Below are 20,194 nucleotides of genomic sequence, written 5' to 3' on the forward strand. Positions count from 1 at the left end.
GTTTCTCAAAACTCGCCAAGTGCCAAACTTGGTGTTTTAGGAAATTAGAAATTTCTCGTGTGGTGTAAAAGCATGATAGTTTGGTGTAAGATTATTTATCTTTAAGTGTTTTGATTTAAATTATTCCCTTTTAATCATATATAAATACTTGATTTGATGTTAGCCCGGAATAAAGTTCCTTTGTAGAATTTTTTTGGTTGTTCATCATCAAAATTGGAGAGAAATTACAAATTGTACAAGGTATTATACTTTACAAAATAACGTAAAGTCAATAACGATTAGAATTTTAAAAAAAGAACGTTGTTTATTAAAGTTAAAACTTATTGGAAAAACTGTTTGATTATAATAAATCTTGAATATTATGTGTCGGTTGTGGTCAATCTAAAATATCATTACCTAGTGTAACGTGAATTCGTTACGCTTGTTCGCACGTAATCATATTTTTTTCTTTCGTGCCCTGATTTTTTTTATTTATAATAACATTTGAAATAAAAACAAATAATAAAAAAGCGTGATTATTTTTAATTGACTTGTTTTATGCTGCTTTTCAGTTTTGCACATGATAATTTAAATTTTAAAGAAGTAATTTATTTTTTTTAAACGAAAAATTTTACAACTACGCTACTGTGCAAATTAATTGGGACAAGCTCAAAACTTTTCACAAATGTTGTTTAATCACTATAAGTTAACTGTATATGCTTCAGTGATGGGAGTGTAAGACTTTCAAATGAAAACAATATGGCAAAGAAACATCCTCTTTAATATTGAAAGATAACAAACCATCTACGAAACTTCACAAACTCCAATTAACAAGTAATTCTTTAAAAACATTGAAAGTTGTTATTAAAAGAACAATTAAAAACTTAAACTTTTGATTGTAAATATCGCATTCTGCAGGTGGGCGTCACCGGGAAGAAATGGGATATCGGGATGAAGTCTCGGACGCTGCACAACAACCTCTCTCGAAGGCAAACTGTCATCTGCTTAAATAATGGACTTCAGCCTTTTCACTCCCTGCCTTGGCCGCCGGTTGATGCTCCTCCGCCGGTATTCCTCCGCGCAGGAACTATTTCGGTTCGTCCTCCTACCTTCGATCTTCGTTCCAATCCTCGATCCTTCTACCTCAGTTTTCCATGCAATCTGAGCTGACGCAACCAACAGCCTCTACAGTAGCCCCCTACCAGAGCTAGCGAGACTTTTCCAGCTCATTGCTGATACTTTCCCTGAAACTTAACTCGACGGCCTGGTCGTGTCTTAACCTCTCTTGGCATGTCACTAGGCTCTGGGATAGTAGATTCCTCTGTAGATTCACTCATAGCTGTTGATTCGCTTTTAGGAAACATGTCCTGTTCATCTCGGGATACATATGCAGGTTTTAGACGATCCACGTTTACCGTACTTTCCCGGAATAAGAATCCTAAAAACCTTCTCCCCTCGACTCAGCACTTGAAATGGACCCTCGTATGGTGGCTGCAGGCCTTTCTTTATGACATCGGTCCTCAGGAAAACATGACTGCACGACGAAAGGTCTTTACTTACAAAAACTGCTCTATGGCCCTGATGTCTGGACTTTACTGGCAGCAACTCCTGCATGGTCTCTTTTAGTTTTCCTCCAAAGTTTGCGGGATCCGCTGTACCAGTAGACGGACATAAAAATTCTCCAGGCAGTCGTATCGGAGTTCCATAAACCATTTCCGCTGTCGTTGCCTGCAAGTCCTCCTTCCATGCAGCTCTAAAACCTAAAAGAATGGTAGGTAAAACTCTGGTCCACTGACTTGTACTGTAGGCTCTAATCGCTCCCTTCATCTGTCTATGAAATCTCTCCACTTGACCATTTCCTGCGGGATGATAAGGGCTTGTTCGATGACGGGCCGAACCCAGGAACTTAGTCAGGGCATCAAACAGTGAGGCTTCGAACTGTGTTCCCTGGTCTGTTGTGATTCGTAGAGGTATTCCAAATCTAGCAATCCATCCAGCATAGAAAGTCTCAGCAACCGATTTGGCTGTTATATCTACGAGCGGGTAAGCTTCTGGCCACTTGGAAAAACGGTCGACACAAGTTAGACAGTAGCGAAAACCTTCTGATGGCGGCAAGGGACCTACGATGTCGATGTGCACGTGCTCGAACCTGGCATTTGGTGGAACAAATGTACCAAGCTTGCTCTGTGTGTGACGTGTTACCTTAGAACGTTGGCAAGCTAAGCATTGCTGAGCCCATGTTCTAACATCTTTCTTTATACCAGGCCATACATATCGCTCTTCCACCAACCTTATAGTAGTCTTAATACCTGGATGTGAAATAGAATGCAGTTTGGAAAATACGTTTTTTCTGTCCACTTTCGGTACGAATGGTCGAATCCATTTGGTAGATACATCACAAAACAGTTCCACACCAGGATCACCTATTACGAATGGTTGAAGTACTAAAGACGAGTTACCGGTTTGAGCTAAAATTTCGGCTAGTTCCTGGTCGCCTTTTTGGTTGTTAGCCATTTCTTGAAAATTGATATGGGAAGGTGTTTCTATGGTAGCAATGTTTACTCTGGACAGCGCATCTGCAACCGCGTTATCTATTCCCTTCACGTGCTGAATATCCGTAGTGAATTGGCCAATTAAATCCAAATGACGCGATTGTCTTGGCGAACACTTATCTTCCTTTTGTTTAAAGGCATATATAAGCGGCTTGTGGTCAGTGTAGATAGTGAACGGCCGACCCTCTACCATATGACGAAAGTATTTGACGGCCATGTACGCAGCCAAGAGTTCTCTGTCGTAAGCACTATACTTTTTTTGAGACGGTGCAAGCTTCTTTGAGTAAAAACCAAGTGGTTGCCACTCTTTCTAGATCTGCTGATGCAAAGCAGCACCCATCGCAGTATCTGAAGCGTCTACCACCATCGCCAACTGTGCATTCATGACAGGATGGTACAGCGTGGTTGAATTCGCCAATTCTTTCTTGCTCTTCTCAAAGGCAGTAACTGCTTCCTCCGACCACTTGATCGCGCTTTTATCATTTTTCTTAGCACCTTTTAAATATTCGTTTAAAATTGCTTGAGTGTGGGCAGCTCTAGGTATGAATCTTCTATAAAAATTCAAGACCGCAAGAAATCGACGCAGCTCTCTTATTGTAACTGGTTGAGGAAAATTAGCAATTGCAGAAACTTTATCAGGAAGCGGAGTAATACCCTTTTCCGTTACACAATGCCCTAGGAATTCTACTGAAGACTGTCCCAGGACACACTTGCATACGTTGAGTGTTACACCATATTCAGCAAAACGTTGAAAAACTCGTTTTAAATGTGTTAAATGTTCTTCTTCGTTCTTCGAAGCTACCAATACGTCATCAAAATAAGGTACACAAAATTCAAACTCACCTAAGACTTGATGAATGAAGCGTTGGAAAGTTGCGGCAGTATTTGATAATCCAAACGGCATATACAAAAACTCGAACAATCCAAACGGGGATGCTACCGCAGTCTTTGGTACGTCTTCGCTGCGCACCGGAATCTGATAATACGCTTTTTCCAGGTCCAAGGTAGAAAATATCCTTTTACCTTCCAAAACCTGAAAACAGTCTTGCATGTTGGGAACAGGGTACCTATCTGGCACGGTCACACCATTAAGACGACGAAAATCACCACATGGTCGCCAGTCGCCGTTCTTCTTTAACACCATGTGTAACGGACTTGCCCAACAGCTTTTGGAAGGCTGACAAACCCCTGATGCTACCAGAAATTCAAACTCTTGTTTTGCAGCCTTCAACTTATCTGTCGATAAACGTCGAGGTTTCGAAAAAACAGGAGGTCCTTTTGTCTGTATCCAATGTTCTACTCCATGCTTAACTTTTCTTGGCGTGACACCTGATCTAATCAGAGCAGGAAATTCAGACAACAAATTGTGGAATTTGGAGTTCTCTAATATTACCCTTACTGCTGAAGCATTCCCAGTATACCGGGTACCACTTGTTTGCCACTTGGTCAAAGGATCAATTACTGTAGCATTTTTGACGTCTATTAATAAACCAAAATTACGTAAGAAGTCAGCTCCGATAATTGGATGAGGCACGGCAGCAATGATAAAAGGCCAGTTGAACTCTCTTCTGAGTCCGAGGTCTAATTTCAACAGGCGTTGGCCAAACGTTGGAATGGTCGTACCGTTTGCGGCGAACAACTTCATCTGAGAGGAATGGTCACTGGATGCATAAGCAACACAAGGTATCACAGAGACGTCAGCTCCCGTATCGATGAGATAACGTGAGGATGTAGACTTGTCCGTCAGATAAAGTCGCTGAATCATCGCTTCGCCGTCAACCTTTTGACTAGATGACGGCCTCAGCAGTTTTCCGGCAGGAACGAACATGGAGGTCGGCATTTTGTGGCTCGTTGTTTAAATATTTTATGATACCAGCAATACTGTGAATTTGCAGACTGTCGGCTTCGGCTTGTAGAGCGTTTCTGACTAGTACTTCTCGACGGTCACTTGTACGGGCTTCCAACCGTGCGAGACGAGCTGTGATCTCTGTCAATAAAGACCGTAAATCCGTCTGATCCGTCGAATCAGCAACTACGCTGACTGACTGTGCGTTAGTTGTTGTAGCCATGATACCATCCGCCATCTCTGCCAGCTTGTCCAGGTTATCGTTGGAAATCGCCAAAATCTGTTGAACATTAGTAGGCAATCTCTGCAAAAATAACGATTTAAGAATTTCATCGTTAATTCTCGCTCCGGCTTTATTCCGCATCTCCAGAAGCAGTCTTGAAGGACGGCGGTTGCCAACTTGCATCCTCGAAATCAAATCCCTTAACCCTTTCGCGACGCAAAGCGCGAAAGCGCGCTTACCGCTGAGGCCGGCAGTCTCTCTAGCGTGTGTCTCCCCAGGGCTGGAGGGTTTTTCGATGTTAAGCCTAATTCCATGAAATTACCGAAATATCAGCGCGTTGTTTAATATTGTTCTGTAGAGTATTTAAGTGACATATGCTTTATATATATTTCTATGGATACTTTATTTACTTAAGTTATTTCTTGTTTAAATGTATATTTTACACATTTTATTTTCATTATAGTGTCACTATCACTACTATCCGAATCTGTTTCAGAATCAATATCTGAAATATTTTGCATAATTTCCTCTATTTCCAGCTCAGTCAAAATTTTTCGACGCTTCGACATTCTAACGGTAAAAAGAAAAAAAAAATCAAGCCTGCAAGATCTAATTATCCACTAAAAACTAATCCGAAAATCGAAAGTAGCGAGAGAAAAAAAAAAACTCCCTTACTTACTGTAAATAAATATCACGTGCTAATTTAAAGAGCCCTCATAAAACATTCCCTCCCTCCACTCCTTCCCCTAAAAACCACGTGACTGTACTTTCATCTTGAGTAGAAGGTCAAATCTACATGTATCTGAAACCATATGGACATACAATGCCATCTTTTGGAAGAAATTTCATTTTTTAAAACGTTCCGAAACGCTGGCACAAATAAGTGACGGTCGGGGGTGAACGAGAAAACTCTCTGACACGCGGGTGTGTCGGTCGGGAAGTGAGCGCGTTTCTTGCTGTCACATATATGTGACAGTCGGCTCGAAAGGGTTAAGCGTTGAGCTTCAGATTCAGCATATTGAGAGCACAATCTTTTCTTAAGTGCGGCGAAATCCTTATCCACAGGTGGACTGATAACAATGTCGCTGATAATCGCCAGTTCCTCCGGTTGTAGAGCAGCAACTACATGGTGGAATTTCGTTGATTCTGTACTTACTCTCGCATGAGTGAACTGATTTTCTATTTGCCTGAATCACAATTCTGGATTAGCTCTCCAAAAAGGTGGCGGCTTTACAGTGACACGAGCAATTTGTTGATCAGCAGCTTCAGTAGATTCGGGCATTTTTCGCATTAATCCAAAATTAATAAGTCCAACAATAGAAGTAATTTGCACTCACGGCTTGCCAAAAAACTCTAAAACTTGAAACGTACCAGCATTTCCCCGTAATCCATCAACTAGTAGAATTTCTCAAAAGCAGTTTGCAGAAACAGAAATATACGCATTCGTTTACAGGTCACCAATTGTATATGCTTCGGTGATGGGAATGTAAGACTTTCAAATGAAAACAATATGGCAAAGAAACATCCTCTTTAATATTGAAAGATAACAAACCATCTACGAAACTTCACAAACTCCAATTAACAAGTTATTCTTTAAAAACATTAAAAGTTGTTATTAAAAGAACAATTACAAACTTAAACTTTTGATTGTAAATGTCGCATACTGCAGGTGTGCGTCACCGGGAAGAAATGGGATATCGGGACGAAGTCTCGGACGCTGCACAACAACCTCTCTCGAAGGCAAACTGTCATCTGCTTAAATACTGGACTTCAGCCTTTTCACTCCCTGCCTTGGCCGCCGGTTGATGCTCCTCCGCCGGTATTCCTCCGCCCAGGAACTATTTCGGTTCGTCCTCCTACCTTCGATCTTCGTTCCAATCCTCGATCCTTCTACCTCAGTTTTCCATGCAATCTGAGCTGACGTACATTAACTTACAAGCATGGTATAGCAATCTAATATGAAATATGTCCTCCTTTAGCTCGATATAGATCTCGTACTCGGTTTGGCATGGATTCTACTAAATTCGAACATAAATTTTTGATCTCGTCATCGTGAAACCAAACTTTTATAACATTCTCAATCATTGATTTCTTTGTTGAGCAGTCCATTTGACTCACACGTCTCTTCACTATACTCCAAAAATTTTAGATGGGATTGAGATCAGGAGAATTACCTGGCCAATCCAAAACCTTTAATTTCTGTTCTTTGTCATCTTAGAATTGTGGCAAGGAGCGGGATCTTGTTGAAAGACGCTAACACCCCCAGCGAACGTTTGCATCAAAGGCACAACTTTTTTTTCTATTATTGGAATGTACTTTTGAGAGTTCATCATTCCTTCAATCGGTACTAAGCTGCCAGGTCCTCCAGAGGTAAAACAACCCCAAAATATATGCTTTTAGGGGTGCTTAACTGTCTGAATAATATGTTGTTCACTTATGGGTTCTCCAGCACTTCGTCTGACAAATCTTGGTCGAAACTCTTTTACCAAAAAATGCATTTCGTCGCTGAATATAACTTTTTTCCAGTCTTGTGCAGTCCAGGATTTATTTTTCTTGGCCCAAATCAAACGTTTTCTATTCATTACAGATGTTAATAGCTGTTTTTTTATTGGTTTTCCTGCAATTCTCCCAGCTTCATTAAGCCTTCGTCGGACTGTCGATGTATCGATGCTCACACCAGTAGCTGATAAATCTCTCTGAAGGTCTGTACTTGTTTTGCGAGGATGCATTTTACTATTTCGTAATAGAAATTGGTCTGTTCGAGGTGTCGTCTTGCGTTTGAGTCCACATTTACTCTTTCGTTTCGGAGACACTGTACCCAAATTCTTTTGCATATGAATAATCCTCGAAGCACTCGATTTTCCAACTCCAACTGTAGCAGCAATATTCCTTACAGTCATAGATGTATGCTGACTAAGCGTAACAATTCGAATTCTTTTCCTGGGACTGATATCCATTTTTTTAATACACGTCAGAAGCAAACAATTCGCACAATCGACCGCTCCTGACAGCAACTGAAGCGCGAATAAGGAGTAAATGTTCGACACAAGATGATCATGTTGTCAAGCCGGCTTAAACCAGCCAAAAGCAACCCCATGCTTTGGCCCAGTTCAAACCGGTTTGGGCTGGAAATCTCCGAGAAAAAAACAATTTTCTGAAAAAATTTGTTTGTCCCAATTAATTTGCTCAGTAGATTATTTTTCTGAAAATATTCCATTATTTGTTTTACTTACTTTACTCCTTTTTGATGCAGTTTAAAAAATAAAAACAATAAAAATATGCAGTAATTTTTTGTTACTTTAAACTAAGAAATTGAAAAAAAGATGTTTTATTTCATTTGACAAGACAATTCCACTGACTGTGCCTACTGGCGTGTCTATATATACTATTATCTAATATATAGGTAATACTTTTTCCTTTTTTCATGCTTATAGCTGCTCACTCACTTGATATTTCTATTTACAGTTCTTTCGTTGCAAATGCAATGACGAATTTAATCATTTGGGGGTGGGGGGAATATGCATTAGTGATTTAAATAATAAGGTTATAAAATGGATAGATAGATATTACTTACTTAATTTTTGTATTATTATTTTTCTTTCTTTTAATTTCAGGAAGCCGACAGAAATGGGAGACGAGGCAAACAGTTTAGGTGGCCCAATGCTGTAGTACCGTATGTTATTGAAGACGATATTAATGGTAAATATTAGTTTTCACATAATAATATTTTTAAAGTAATTTTTAACAATTTAATTAATTTCAAATTTGTTTAAAGTCAAAGCATTTCTTCACGTAGCAAATGATGTTAAGCTTCGTGAAATATATTTTCTAATCCTATTTCCTTACTGCTGTTCAAAGACAATTCTTAATTTATAGGTTGACTCTAACGACTCCAATTGCATTTTTATAACTTTTGCCAAAAGTGAGGGAAAAAAATAATATATTTTTAGCGTCAGAACCAAATATTTAAAGGCAAAATAAACTAAAAAGCAGTAGAAGGAGCTAGGTTAAAAACCTCAAAATCTGTTTCATTGCAAGAGGAAGCAGGCAGGATTTGTAGAATCAGTTTCATCAATCAATCAAACTGATTTTGGCATACTACATCCCAAAAACCCTTTTTGACAAGTTTCTTTAAACATATAGTAAGTACGATAATTTCGGAATACAGAGCATATATCTTTAGAATAGTATTAAAATATTATTCACATTAGGTTGTTTGGAATTTGGCGTTTTCGAAAAATATTATATTCTAATCTTAAGACGTCTGACGCCATATAAGTTTCCTTTTAGCTTCCTTAACAAGACCAGCTTAACAAGACAGAATAAATAAATAAAAAGAAAAAATATAAATAAAATCTCTCGAAAAAATTAAAAGAATTTTTTTCTTCTAAATTTTAGACATGCAATTCTGTATTTTCGTCACGTAGCACCATTTAAAAACGTTTGTTCCTTTAAGAGTTTCGTTTTTAAATCTTTAGCTAAAAATTAACTTTAAAAAAAATTAAATTTTTTAAATATCACAAACTTACTTCAAATTTTCTAAACTAAGGCAATGATAGAAGAAAATTCAATTTGAACTGAATACTAACCTCTATCCCGGGGAATCATACCCCAGTACAGACTCTACCCACTTTAGATTGATTTCTTCTAATGATAAACATAAAATAACTTGATCGAAAAATTCAGCTGCATGTATTTGCCGATTTGCAAGTTTTTGTACCTTTTAATTTTCTTACCGATTTTGAATTTATCTGAAATGGGAACATACTTCTTAAAGGGAAGACTAAGAATTGAGAGTTTAGTAAATTTTTCTAGTGAAAAAATATTATGGAACCTGATAGAAGCAGAAAAACATCTTACCTGATTGTAAACTTAAGTGTTTTTTTATCCTAATGGCATGTAACATTGTATATTTCGACTTATGTTACCTGATAACAGCGTTGAAAGCAAATATTCACCACTTAGTTTTAATAGCAAAAACATCGATGAAAAATTTCAGATGCTAGTTATATATTTAATTTTTTAATAAGAAGAGCTTTATGTTTGTTTATTCCATTCTCAGTTAACAAATAAATTAGATATGTTTGTAAGCTGAGAAAAAATTTCGGTGAAATTACCGTACTGATATATATGATAGGATGGAGGCATTTTTCGAAAAAACACCATAATTCTGGTAATAAAAACAAAAATATACAATATTTGAACCATTCATTTAGTTATTTTTCTCCTCATAGGGTAACAGTTTCCCGGAAATTCCACTTTTCAGGTATCTAGTTCTTATTGCTTTAGTAAAATATGCAAAACTGAAAAATGAATTCAACCGAATAAATGCTTTTCATGCCATTCTTCAATGTATAATGATCAAATTACCACATTTGCCAATTGTTTTTGCACATTTTGAAACCATACTTTATTGTTAATTTTACCAAAACCGCTTTTAAAGCATAGATCCAGAAACAATGTAAATTTTTCCTTATTCTAGTAGTTTTGAAAATACATTCTTTATTAGTGTAAGTTTAACTTTGCTAATGACCAAAATGTTTAGGTAAAAAATGGAAACTGCATGGATTTTCAATATATTCACTACAATATAATTGATATGTCAAAAGGTTAACGTTACACTTGGTCTTAGTTTCATTTGCTGCGAAATGAAAAATGCATTATAATAAAATGCTTGGTTTAATATTTTAATTTTCAGTACATAATGTGCATATTTCTCCCCCCCCACCACCAGAAAAAAACTAAGCGTTTTGAACCAATGCTAGGCAGTTCCAATTCCAGATACAGCTTTATTAGAATTACATTTATTTCGAGATTTTCATTGTCAAGTTTTTCAATCAAATCTAATTTTAAGCTACTCGCAGAAAGGGATGACAAGATAAAAGAAGAAGAAAGCTATGACCAAGTGTTATGGATAAAATCGAATTTTACTCCGTCCTTAACTTTTTTGCTTTTATTAAAATTTGTTATTCGTTGCAAAAATTGTATTTCGTAAGGGTAATAAAATATTTTAATCATTTAATTTTTGCAATTATTCTGGTAAAGTAAGAAATATCTAACAGATAAATAAACATGAAGTAACATTCATACAGGTTTAGTGTCACATCAAAATGTCTGTTGCTTAACTTAATAAAGAACCAAATAATTTAAGATCAATGGGAAAGAATGATTTATGTCCAATTTTCACAAAACTGATTATTGAACCATTTGTTGCATTTTAAGAATTGATAAGTTTTAACCCATAAATAACGTGGAAAATCGGTTTTTCTTCAGAGTTAATTCACGTTCAAAATGATATGGGGCACAAAAACGTTTCTTGTCCAACTTGAAATTCATTTTCATGGATATAAAGCATTCTTCCCTCTTGATCGTTAGTTTTTTACGTAAAGGTAAATGGAGAATAGACTGCTGTTAGAAATAAATAAAGTAACATAAAAAGTATTAATTAAACTGAACTAAACTAAACTCAGTGACGCGACATCCCAGAGAGGGCCAAGGCTTACTGGGTCCACCTCAGTTTTCTTGACCTTGAGTTCTGGGGTGCAAGAACAGATGGTCCGGTTGGGTGGTTGCCAAACGCGGAACCCCAAGTGTTTAATCCCCAAGCATACTTGGTACTCATGTTATCTACCCACTGAAAGGATGAAAGGGGAAGTCAACTTTGCCCGGTCCGAGGATCAAAATTATATGTTAAGTTATTATTCTTAGTTATTATGTATTAACGAAAGTATTTGTTAAGCTGAGGAAATTTGTAATTGCACTAAAAACAGTTAATTAATAATTACGCACTGAATTATTTAAGAGCAACATAATTGCGACAATTTGTCACAGCTGTGTCTACTTTACCATATTGTATGAAGAAAAATAAGAATAAAACGGTAAATATCATATTTTCGAGAAATACATACTGTTCAGATCGGTCAGTCAAACAGTAATTTTCCATTCTTTTATAGACGAAACCCCGGTCTAACTGCTACTATTTACAAAAATTAAATATTTCGAAATTTTTTGAACACTTTCTATTTAGAAAATACTCCAATCCCTTTTACATCTTAATGCCTTGTGAAAATACAAGTTTAAACAGTTTCCAGACCACTGCAAATGAAATTTATTCCTACATAATCATCATTATCAATGGCTCGACAGTCCAGTTAGTCTTCTCAAGTGTGTTCGAGTTAGTCCTCAACAGTCAAGAAGTTTTTTCCAGGCTAACCTTTTTCCTGCGAGCGTTTTACAGTTTTTGTTTTTTAAGAGTTTTCTAGGTCATCTATCCATCTCGAATTCGGCCTGCCTCTTTTTCGTGTGCCAACTGGTCTGGTACTGAAAACTTTTTTTGTGGTGCAGTCTTCGTCCGTTTTGATAACGTGACCTGCTTGATTTCATTCTTTAATTAAGTTAATGTTAGGTTCATTAGTTGACTCATTAATGTTAGGATCATTAGATTATGTTTAATGTTAGGTTCATTAGATGCTCTAAATTTGTTCCTACATAACAGCTAATCGAAATTTATTGTCTATCGAAATTTTGACGATTTTCTACTTTGCTAGAATAGCAATAAGGTAATAAAAGCCTTGATATTTTTCTGCCCACTAATACATACCATATTTGTTATTTATAATAACAAGGGTTATTTTATTTTAAATTTAAATTTCATCCGCTTTTTTATGCATACTTTCAGATACGAAACGAAAAAATTTTTTAAAAAAAATCACAATTTTCAAGTAGTCTACAGCTTATAGAACAATTTTATTTTTGCAAGGCATGAATCGAAAAGCATGGAGAACTTCTTTCATAATAAGAGTCTATTACGATCAAAAATTTCAAATGCTTTCGTTGAAAAGTAAGGTACACTAACTTTTTTTTCTCATTTTTTTTACAAAAGTAAAATAGTTTTCTACGTATTACTATTTGAAAAACGTAGTTATTACAAATTTTATTACAGATTAATTTATTAATTTTCATATTTGTATTGTTTTCCCTTCGCATTTACAGACAAAAAGATGAAACTCATTGATGATGCAATCGCTTATTATCGTGAAAATACCTGTGTGAGATTTGTTCCGAGAACTGATGAACATAACGATATATAACGGATCTGGGTAAATATGTCAGATGTATTTTTCTTATTAGTATATCATTTTTCTATTTTTCTATGCGCAATAAGTGCTGAAAATATTTTTGTATTTCGAAAATTTATTAACACTATTCTACCTTCTTCTTCTTCTTCTTCATAAGCGCAACAGCCTTTCACAGGCCAAGGCTGACTCGCAGATTTTCCTCCATCTGGCCCTGTCCGGTGCGACGGCCCGCCATCGGTTGACTCCCAACAGCTTGAGGTCCTTTTCAACGTCGTCTATCCATCTTGTAGGTGGTCGTCCCCTACGTCTCGTCCCTTCAATTGTGGAAAAAGTCACTTTTTTGGCAGGGACGGCATCAGAATTTCTGAAGAGGTGGCCCAGCCACCTAATGCGTGATGCTTTAATAGTTCTCACAATGTCGGTCCCACCGAATTTGTCATATTTTTTGTAAATTTCGTGGTTGTAAAGAATTCTCCATACGTTATTCTCTTGAAGAGATCCAAAGATTTTCCTCAAAATTTTTCTTTCAAAAATTAGCAGTTTTTCCTCCTCTATTTTGCTTAGGGTCCAGCACTCACTTCCATACGTAGCTATAGGCCTGATTAAAGTTTTGTAGATGTTTAACTTTGTCTTCACACTGATGAACTTGGATTTCAGTTGGTTTCTGAGGCCGTAGAAACCTCTGTTAGCCATGGAAATTCTGTTATTTATTTCGATTTTCAGGTTGTTGTGGCTAGAGATCAAGGTTCCTAGGTACTTGAACTGGTTAACAGTTTCAAAAGAGTAAGTCATTATCTCCAGAGGAGATCGATCAGGAGTTTTATTTGTTGCGATCAAAAACTTGGTTTTGCTATTCTACCTACCACTGGAAAAAAAATCCACCCTTAGATATTATAATTTTTTTTGTTCCTAAAACATCTAACTAGTACTTAAAGGAATGTACATAAAGTAAATGAATGTACATAAAGTAAATAAATGTACATAAAGTAAATTTTTGTACATAAAGTAAATAAATGTACATAAAGTAAATGAATGTACACAAAGTAAATGAATGTACATAAAGTAAATGAATGTACATGGTGTTCTATAAAGACCCTAACCTAAAGTTCCAATTAAAACTGAAGATAAGAAATAATAAACTGGGAGACAGTTTAATATTTATGCAAAGATAAAGTAAGGATGCTATAGATATTTGACAAATTGCAATTGAGCTAAAAAAGGGCCAAAATCTCTTTGCTTTGAAAAAAATTGTTAAATCGCCTATTACCTGGAAAACACAAAGATAACTTTGATAAGACTGGTAATAATTGGTAATAATTTTAATAACTAATAATAATTTTCTGGTAAATAATTTTCGATTGCTAGTTTTAAAATTATAATTTGCAAATATGTAGCAAACAAATATACCATGTGGATCTCTTCAACTGGCAGAAGATGAACTACAAGATGGAAATTTGACATATGGAAAAAAATAACCTTTTTATTTATAAACCTAATATGATAGTTTTTCAAATTATGATTTGTGCAAAAATTATTTCATTTTAATTGCACTTTTGCAATTTTTTTCTAATTTTCTTGCTTTAAATAATGACAAATTATCTATAGTGTTTGTATTTATCTCTTTTGAGGTCTCTACATTTTAAGCTCTCGCTTATGTCAAAAAATAAAATAAAAAAAGAGGGAGGCAGAGATTTTAAATTTTGGATGATTTTATTAAAAATAGAAAAACCCTAACTCAAGTAAGATGAAAATAGTTTCCCATTTGAACTATTATTTTTTATAAGCCTTCTTAACGAGTGGAATTACTTCACATTTATTTCCTTGCATTGAACCTAGTAACCTGTATTCCTACGTTTATATATTTGGGTGATTCTCATGAAATATGACAATTTACAGTCACTTGCACCAATACTAAACTACTAAAAGAGATTTAAAAAAAATTTTTTTTTATAAATAGCATTGTATTTTAAAATGACTTTGCAATAGCATTGACTGTTTTGTATAGTTAAAAAATTTAAATAAGAACAAGCTTCAAAACTTCCCATAAATTCTTCAATATCTAAATTTTTTTAATCTCAACCAGTGTTAGCCTTCCTAGAATATACGCAGAGGGTATTATTTACAAAAAATTCGTTTAAAATAGTTTTTTCTGTCAATAATTTGCTTGTCCCAAAAAAATCTGTCATTTTCCTAGCTACTTTGATTTAGTTATTTATAACTAAAATATATAGAGCCAGCAATCAATATCTTATGTGAATAGATTGATTAGATACCCTTCTATCTGAGCATGTCTTGTTGCATCAATAAAGAACCAACTTTCGGGTTCAAAATCTATTTCAAAAATTTTTTCAAGGTGTGTAGGTTTTTGTGTTGTCCTTTTCCTGGCTTCTTGAAATCAGTAATAATATAAACTCTATAGATTTTTCTGAGTTATTTCAAGATATCCTGTTTTCTACAGAATATAAACGCCTTAGGCCAAAATATTAAATTAAAGTAAATTTATATGCTATAAAATGGCGAATTTGTCATTATCCTGGCTGTCATTTTCCTGGCTTATGAATGCCGGGACATTGAAGTGTTACCAATTTTTTTTTTAACTGCTAACACTGTAAACAGAGAAAGCAAATATTAATCTAATACCAAGTTTATGTATGATTGTAATAAGATTGAATGTAATCAAAGTCATTTATTTATTTAATGATTAATAATTTTACCCAATTTTATTCTGTACATATCAGCAGCAAAACTTTTTTTGATTATTTCTGCAGTAGATAATAGAATTAATATAAGTTATTCATGGTCCATCTAACATAAAAGCTTAGGTTTTGTTGCTTACTAATAGCTTAAAAAGACTGTTTTTTCAAACTTCTAAGCTAATATGTCATTCTCCTGGCATTCAAAATGTGGTGAATTTCTATTTTATTTTTTTCTTGAGTGAATGTAAATAAACTACACTGCTCTCTGTAAGATATTAATAAATGTCTTACTAAATAAATAAACAAAAAAAAATTAGATTGTTTTGAAGACTTTAAACTTGAAGAAGTTTTTTGGTACAAATTGTCATGTTTCCTAGGAATCACCCATTTATTTATTTTTCTAAATGTAGATGACTATTATTCAACTTCACGTAAACGTTCATTTCCTTACGATTAACGTATTAACAAAAAATCGTTCAAAAACTTATATACTTAGTTTATAAACATTTCTTTGACTGATATAAACTGATTTTTAAGCTGTTTCATAAACAGATTTTTTTGTGAAAAATACTGGCGTTTGAAAAGTAAGCAATGAGGAATGCGAAGCAATCACGGTAATTATTAATTGAAGCTTCTTAGTTCTTAAATAGCTCAGATTCTGAATTTTTTTTTCTTTTTTTACTTTAGATGTACCTCATACGTGGGAAAACAGGAGCTTGATAAACAGCCACAGCCCTTATCACTCACAGATGGGTGTGATTACGTTGGTACAATAATGCATGAATTCATGCATGCACTTGGATTCTATCATGAGCATAGCAGATCTGATAGAGATGAATATGTTGAGATCCGCTTAGAAAACGCAGATGAAAGTAAGACGTTTTCAATTATAATTAATTTAAAGTATGGGCCCCCTATATTCAGACAACGCCTAAATTTCTTTTCAGAAACTTTTGTAGACAATACAATGTATGCGCAATAGACTTAACTATTAATATTCATTATTAAATATACCTTATAATGTTGAAAATAAATGGACTTTATCTGATAAATGCAATTTATCTGAAAAAAATGAATAGTGCACTTTGGCTATTAAATGGACAAGTTTACATAAATGTACCTGATATAGAAAAATTTAAATAAAAATCAATAAAGAATGTGTAAAGAACTTCTAGTTTAAACTGTTTTTATTTCAATAGAACTGAAATCAGCAATTACTATTGATCTTTTAAATAACTGAAAAATACAATTGTCTTTCTACAATGGATAATGGTAAATTTATGCTAAAAAAATCATTTTTTAAACGTTTCTCTCCAAGTGACTAATAGAAAATTTTGAAGGAATTTAATTTTAAAACTGGAATACCCCCACCCCCTAAGTGAAAGAGAGACTCCCTCTAACCTTTTTCTTACTGCTGGAGATCATTCATAATTACATTGGTTACTCGTTGACCCAGTAACAGAAACCTCTGTATTGATCTACTGCACACTGAAAATATTCCATTTTTTTTTGTTAACGAAGTAAAACTAAGGCTATCGAGATCGTTAAGTTGTTAAATAATTGTTTCAAACTTTTAGTGCTTAAAATTGGTACGTTTGAACCATTCTTGAGTCAAAATTTTGGTAAAATTTTTGTACATGAGCAAAAATACTGAAAATATAAAATTTTCTTTCAGCGTCTTCAGCAGGCAGTATTTCGACTAATATGTTTCATTTTCTTTACCTTATTAACGGTTGATAATTTTTTTTTCATCAAATGGCAGGAGCTGAACATTATTCTTAGCCTTAGAAGATGCCGGAATTGTTACTCATTTCGCGTTACCCAGTGGGCACCTGTGAACCAAAGTCACAGAAGCGAGCAACATTACTCACGCTACGCTGCCACAAACCCGTTTATAGGGTGGGCCACATTCACACATCACACACAACTGAGGGCAACATATAGAGAGAGAAACATCCAGGTCCAGAGCGGGATTTGAACCCGCAGCCATTGGCTTTGCCGTTAGGCGCGCTAACCGCTCGGCCACCTGGCCGGCTAACGGTTGATAATAGAACGTATCTTTAATTTCTTGAAACGATCAAGTTCATTATGCATTTTTCAACTCACCATCGTAGTTTCAAGTTTCTAAGCAATATAGACTTTGGGGAGCGAAAGAAAATTTGTAAAACAAAATTTAAGAGTGCAATACTTTTAGAACATATTTGAATTTGAAAAAAAAATTCTTTGTTAATTTCATAAACAAATATGGCACTTTAAATATGCCAATTCTCAAATCTGTAGCTGCATTCCTGCGGTTCCAATGGTATTTTCCCAACAAGTTTAACACCTAATAATTTTCGAACTAACTACTGAATGTTAAGCTCTTCCTTTGCATTTCGTGTGCCTTTTTTCTGCACCTTTGTAATTTCAAGTCGTATAGTTTTATTTTTTCGCAACGAAGCGTAACTTTAAGTTGAACAGCCGAAACAGTAGCGGACTTAACAATTTTTGATAGAGAAATCGTGACATTTTTATTTATTATTTATTTATTTCTTACAGAGATGCATGGACAATTTTTTAAATTATCGAAAGCTTTAGAAGTTCGTTATACTGGATATGACTACGACTCCATCATGACTTATGGCAGCAAATCATTTTCCAATAATGGCAAAGATACTATTGTACCCTTACAAAAGGGCGTGGTTCTTGTAGATGCCTTTAAGAAATTTAAGATGACAAAATCTGACTTAAAAAGAGTCAACAGAATGTACAAGTGCCAAGTTTAAATAATGTTAATCTTCATGTACTGCTTATGAAAGAAAAATAAATTGTTATAAATAGAACAATATCATGTTTATTGTATCTGAAATTTAAAAAAAATTCTTATTAGAGAATTATTTAATACGTAACGTCTTATGAAGCACCAGTTCCGGCATGATACAAGATCTGTATCAGAGTGGATTAAATAAAATACTGCAAGGAATGCTTCAGTGTTTCTGCTATAATACTGGATTTAGTATTTTACCAGAAACGGTGTTTCGTAAACTGGCATCATACTGTTTACAGTATATTACTTCATTAAGTACCATACCACGCCCAGTATGGTACCGGATCAATTTAGTAATATACTAGCACCAGCATTATACTGGAACTAGTATATACCAGTATCATACTTGAACCAGTATTTTATAAGTCTGTATAAATTTAACACGTGTATAGTTTGATACTAATCCAGTTTCATATTGAAATCTTAGTAGACAGGTTTGTATAGGAAAATAAAACATTGATATCAATTGAGAACATCTTTTAAAAAGATTGGAGAGTACATGAGATTTGAAGCATTGATATTATTCAATCCTCATCAGACTTAGGTAATAAATCGTATAATCAACCGTATTTAAGTAATAAATAAAACATAATAGAGATTAATACACATACCAATCAATAAAAGGTGTTTTAAGAAAAGCAATAAATGGAAATATTTTTATAAGACTCTTTTATAAGTATTAAAAATTATGCTAGTAATGTTGGGGATTTAAAAAGACACTTATGTTCCTTACAACAATTTTATTTTGGCTTTAGTAGGACTCAAAATTGATAAACACCGAAAAACACAAATCGGGATCCTGAAATTTTCCATCAATCGACCAAATTAATTTTGTGTTATTGGAGAAAGATTATAATTTTTAGCTAGGATCAATAATACAAAATATGGGCACCTCAAAATCGAATCTATAATATTAACATGTAAGGGTCCTAGATAGAAGTGAATTTTGGCTCAATATTAAATGCCAAAGTTCAGAAATACAAACTGTAGACGCCTCTATATAGTCCTCAAATGAAAGTCTATGAGGACCTTAGACAAAAATGAATCTTAGTCCTTTTAGATTGATATTAAAAGCCACCTTAATGCGAATATGACAAAATGCCGGCAACCCTATTGACCCTATGTTATAAGCCTATTTTGGGTCATACGTATGAATGAGTTATGGTCCAATATTGAGATCCATGAATACCAACATTACAAATAATAGAAATCCCAATATTGGCTATATATTGTAAGTCCATTAGGGACTTTGACAGAAATGTATCAAGGCGTTTATTCGTTTATTTTTATCAATAGGGGAAACTCTATCAATATTGAATTTCAATCAATATTCAAATTCATCAATTGACAAGCTTAGTAGAGATGATTTTTAAATGAATGTTATCCAAGGAGTGACACTCAATAATCCAATATATAACGCCATATTTTTTCTTGAATAATTTTTTTTACCTTAAAAAATTTTAAGACGCAAAACTTGATAACAAAAGACTGTGTAGTTTGCATAAATAAATAAAAAATAATAATTTAACTCCTACAATTGGCATTTACAGCTGTTTACATTATTTAGTTATTAAACGTTACGGGCTGAATTTGCGTGTTGGAAAATTTCTCATTTCTTCATGTTTGTAATTTTTTTTAATTCAAAAATCCAGTATAAAGGTTTTGAAATAAGAACTGCAAGTAATTAAAATATTTTTTGTATCTGTCAACAATCAAATATATGTCAGCAATCATCAGTATTTTATTGTTTGTTGTTTCTGTGGAGAAAAAGGAAAACAATTCTATACACACTCACGTTAGTTTTTATTTTTTCAAATATTGTTATTACCAGCGGGAAGAAAAGTGACGAAAACTAGATTATTCCATCTCAAACTTCATTAAGAAGTGTATTTTGAAACATATTGCTTAAATTTTATGAGTTATTTAAATTCTGACTTTTAATTACACTTAACCATTGTTGTAGCTTCCAACGGAAAAAAACAAGTTCAGACCAGCCTGTATATATATATATATA

The 20,194-nt window shown here is 34.3% G+C and overlaps 1 protein-coding gene and 1 pseudogene across 1 annotated transcript in view; both read left to right on the plus strand.

Moving 5' to 3' along the window:
• LOC107443108 (seminal metalloprotease 1) overlaps positions 1–18,200 on the plus strand; it is a 33,301-nt gene extending 15,101 nt beyond the window's left edge. Inside the window, exons 3-6 of the mRNA XM_071183455.2 lie at positions 8,215–8,299; positions 12,593–12,699; positions 16,062–16,246; positions 17,913–18,200. Of these exons, the coding sequence (XP_071039556.2) occupies positions 8,215–8,299; positions 12,593–12,690 (183 nt within the window). The 3' untranslated portion in view covers positions 12,691–12,699; positions 16,062–16,246; positions 17,913–18,200. The remainder of the gene's footprint in view (positions 1–8,214; positions 8,300–12,592; positions 12,700–16,061; positions 16,247–17,912) is intronic.
• LOC139427080 (astacin-like metalloprotease toxin 4 pseudogene) lies at positions 13,370–18,139 on the plus strand (annotated as a pseudogene).
• Positions 18,201–20,194: the final 1,994 nt, after the last annotated feature.

The sequence above is a fragment of the Parasteatoda tepidariorum genome, chromosome 7 (assembly GCF_982258835.1).
Source record: "Parasteatoda tepidariorum strain Cologne lab strain chromosome 7, Ptep-v5.0, whole genome shotgun sequence".
Taxonomy (NCBI): Eukaryota; Metazoa; Arthropoda; class Arachnida; order Araneae; family Theridiidae; genus Parasteatoda; species Parasteatoda tepidariorum.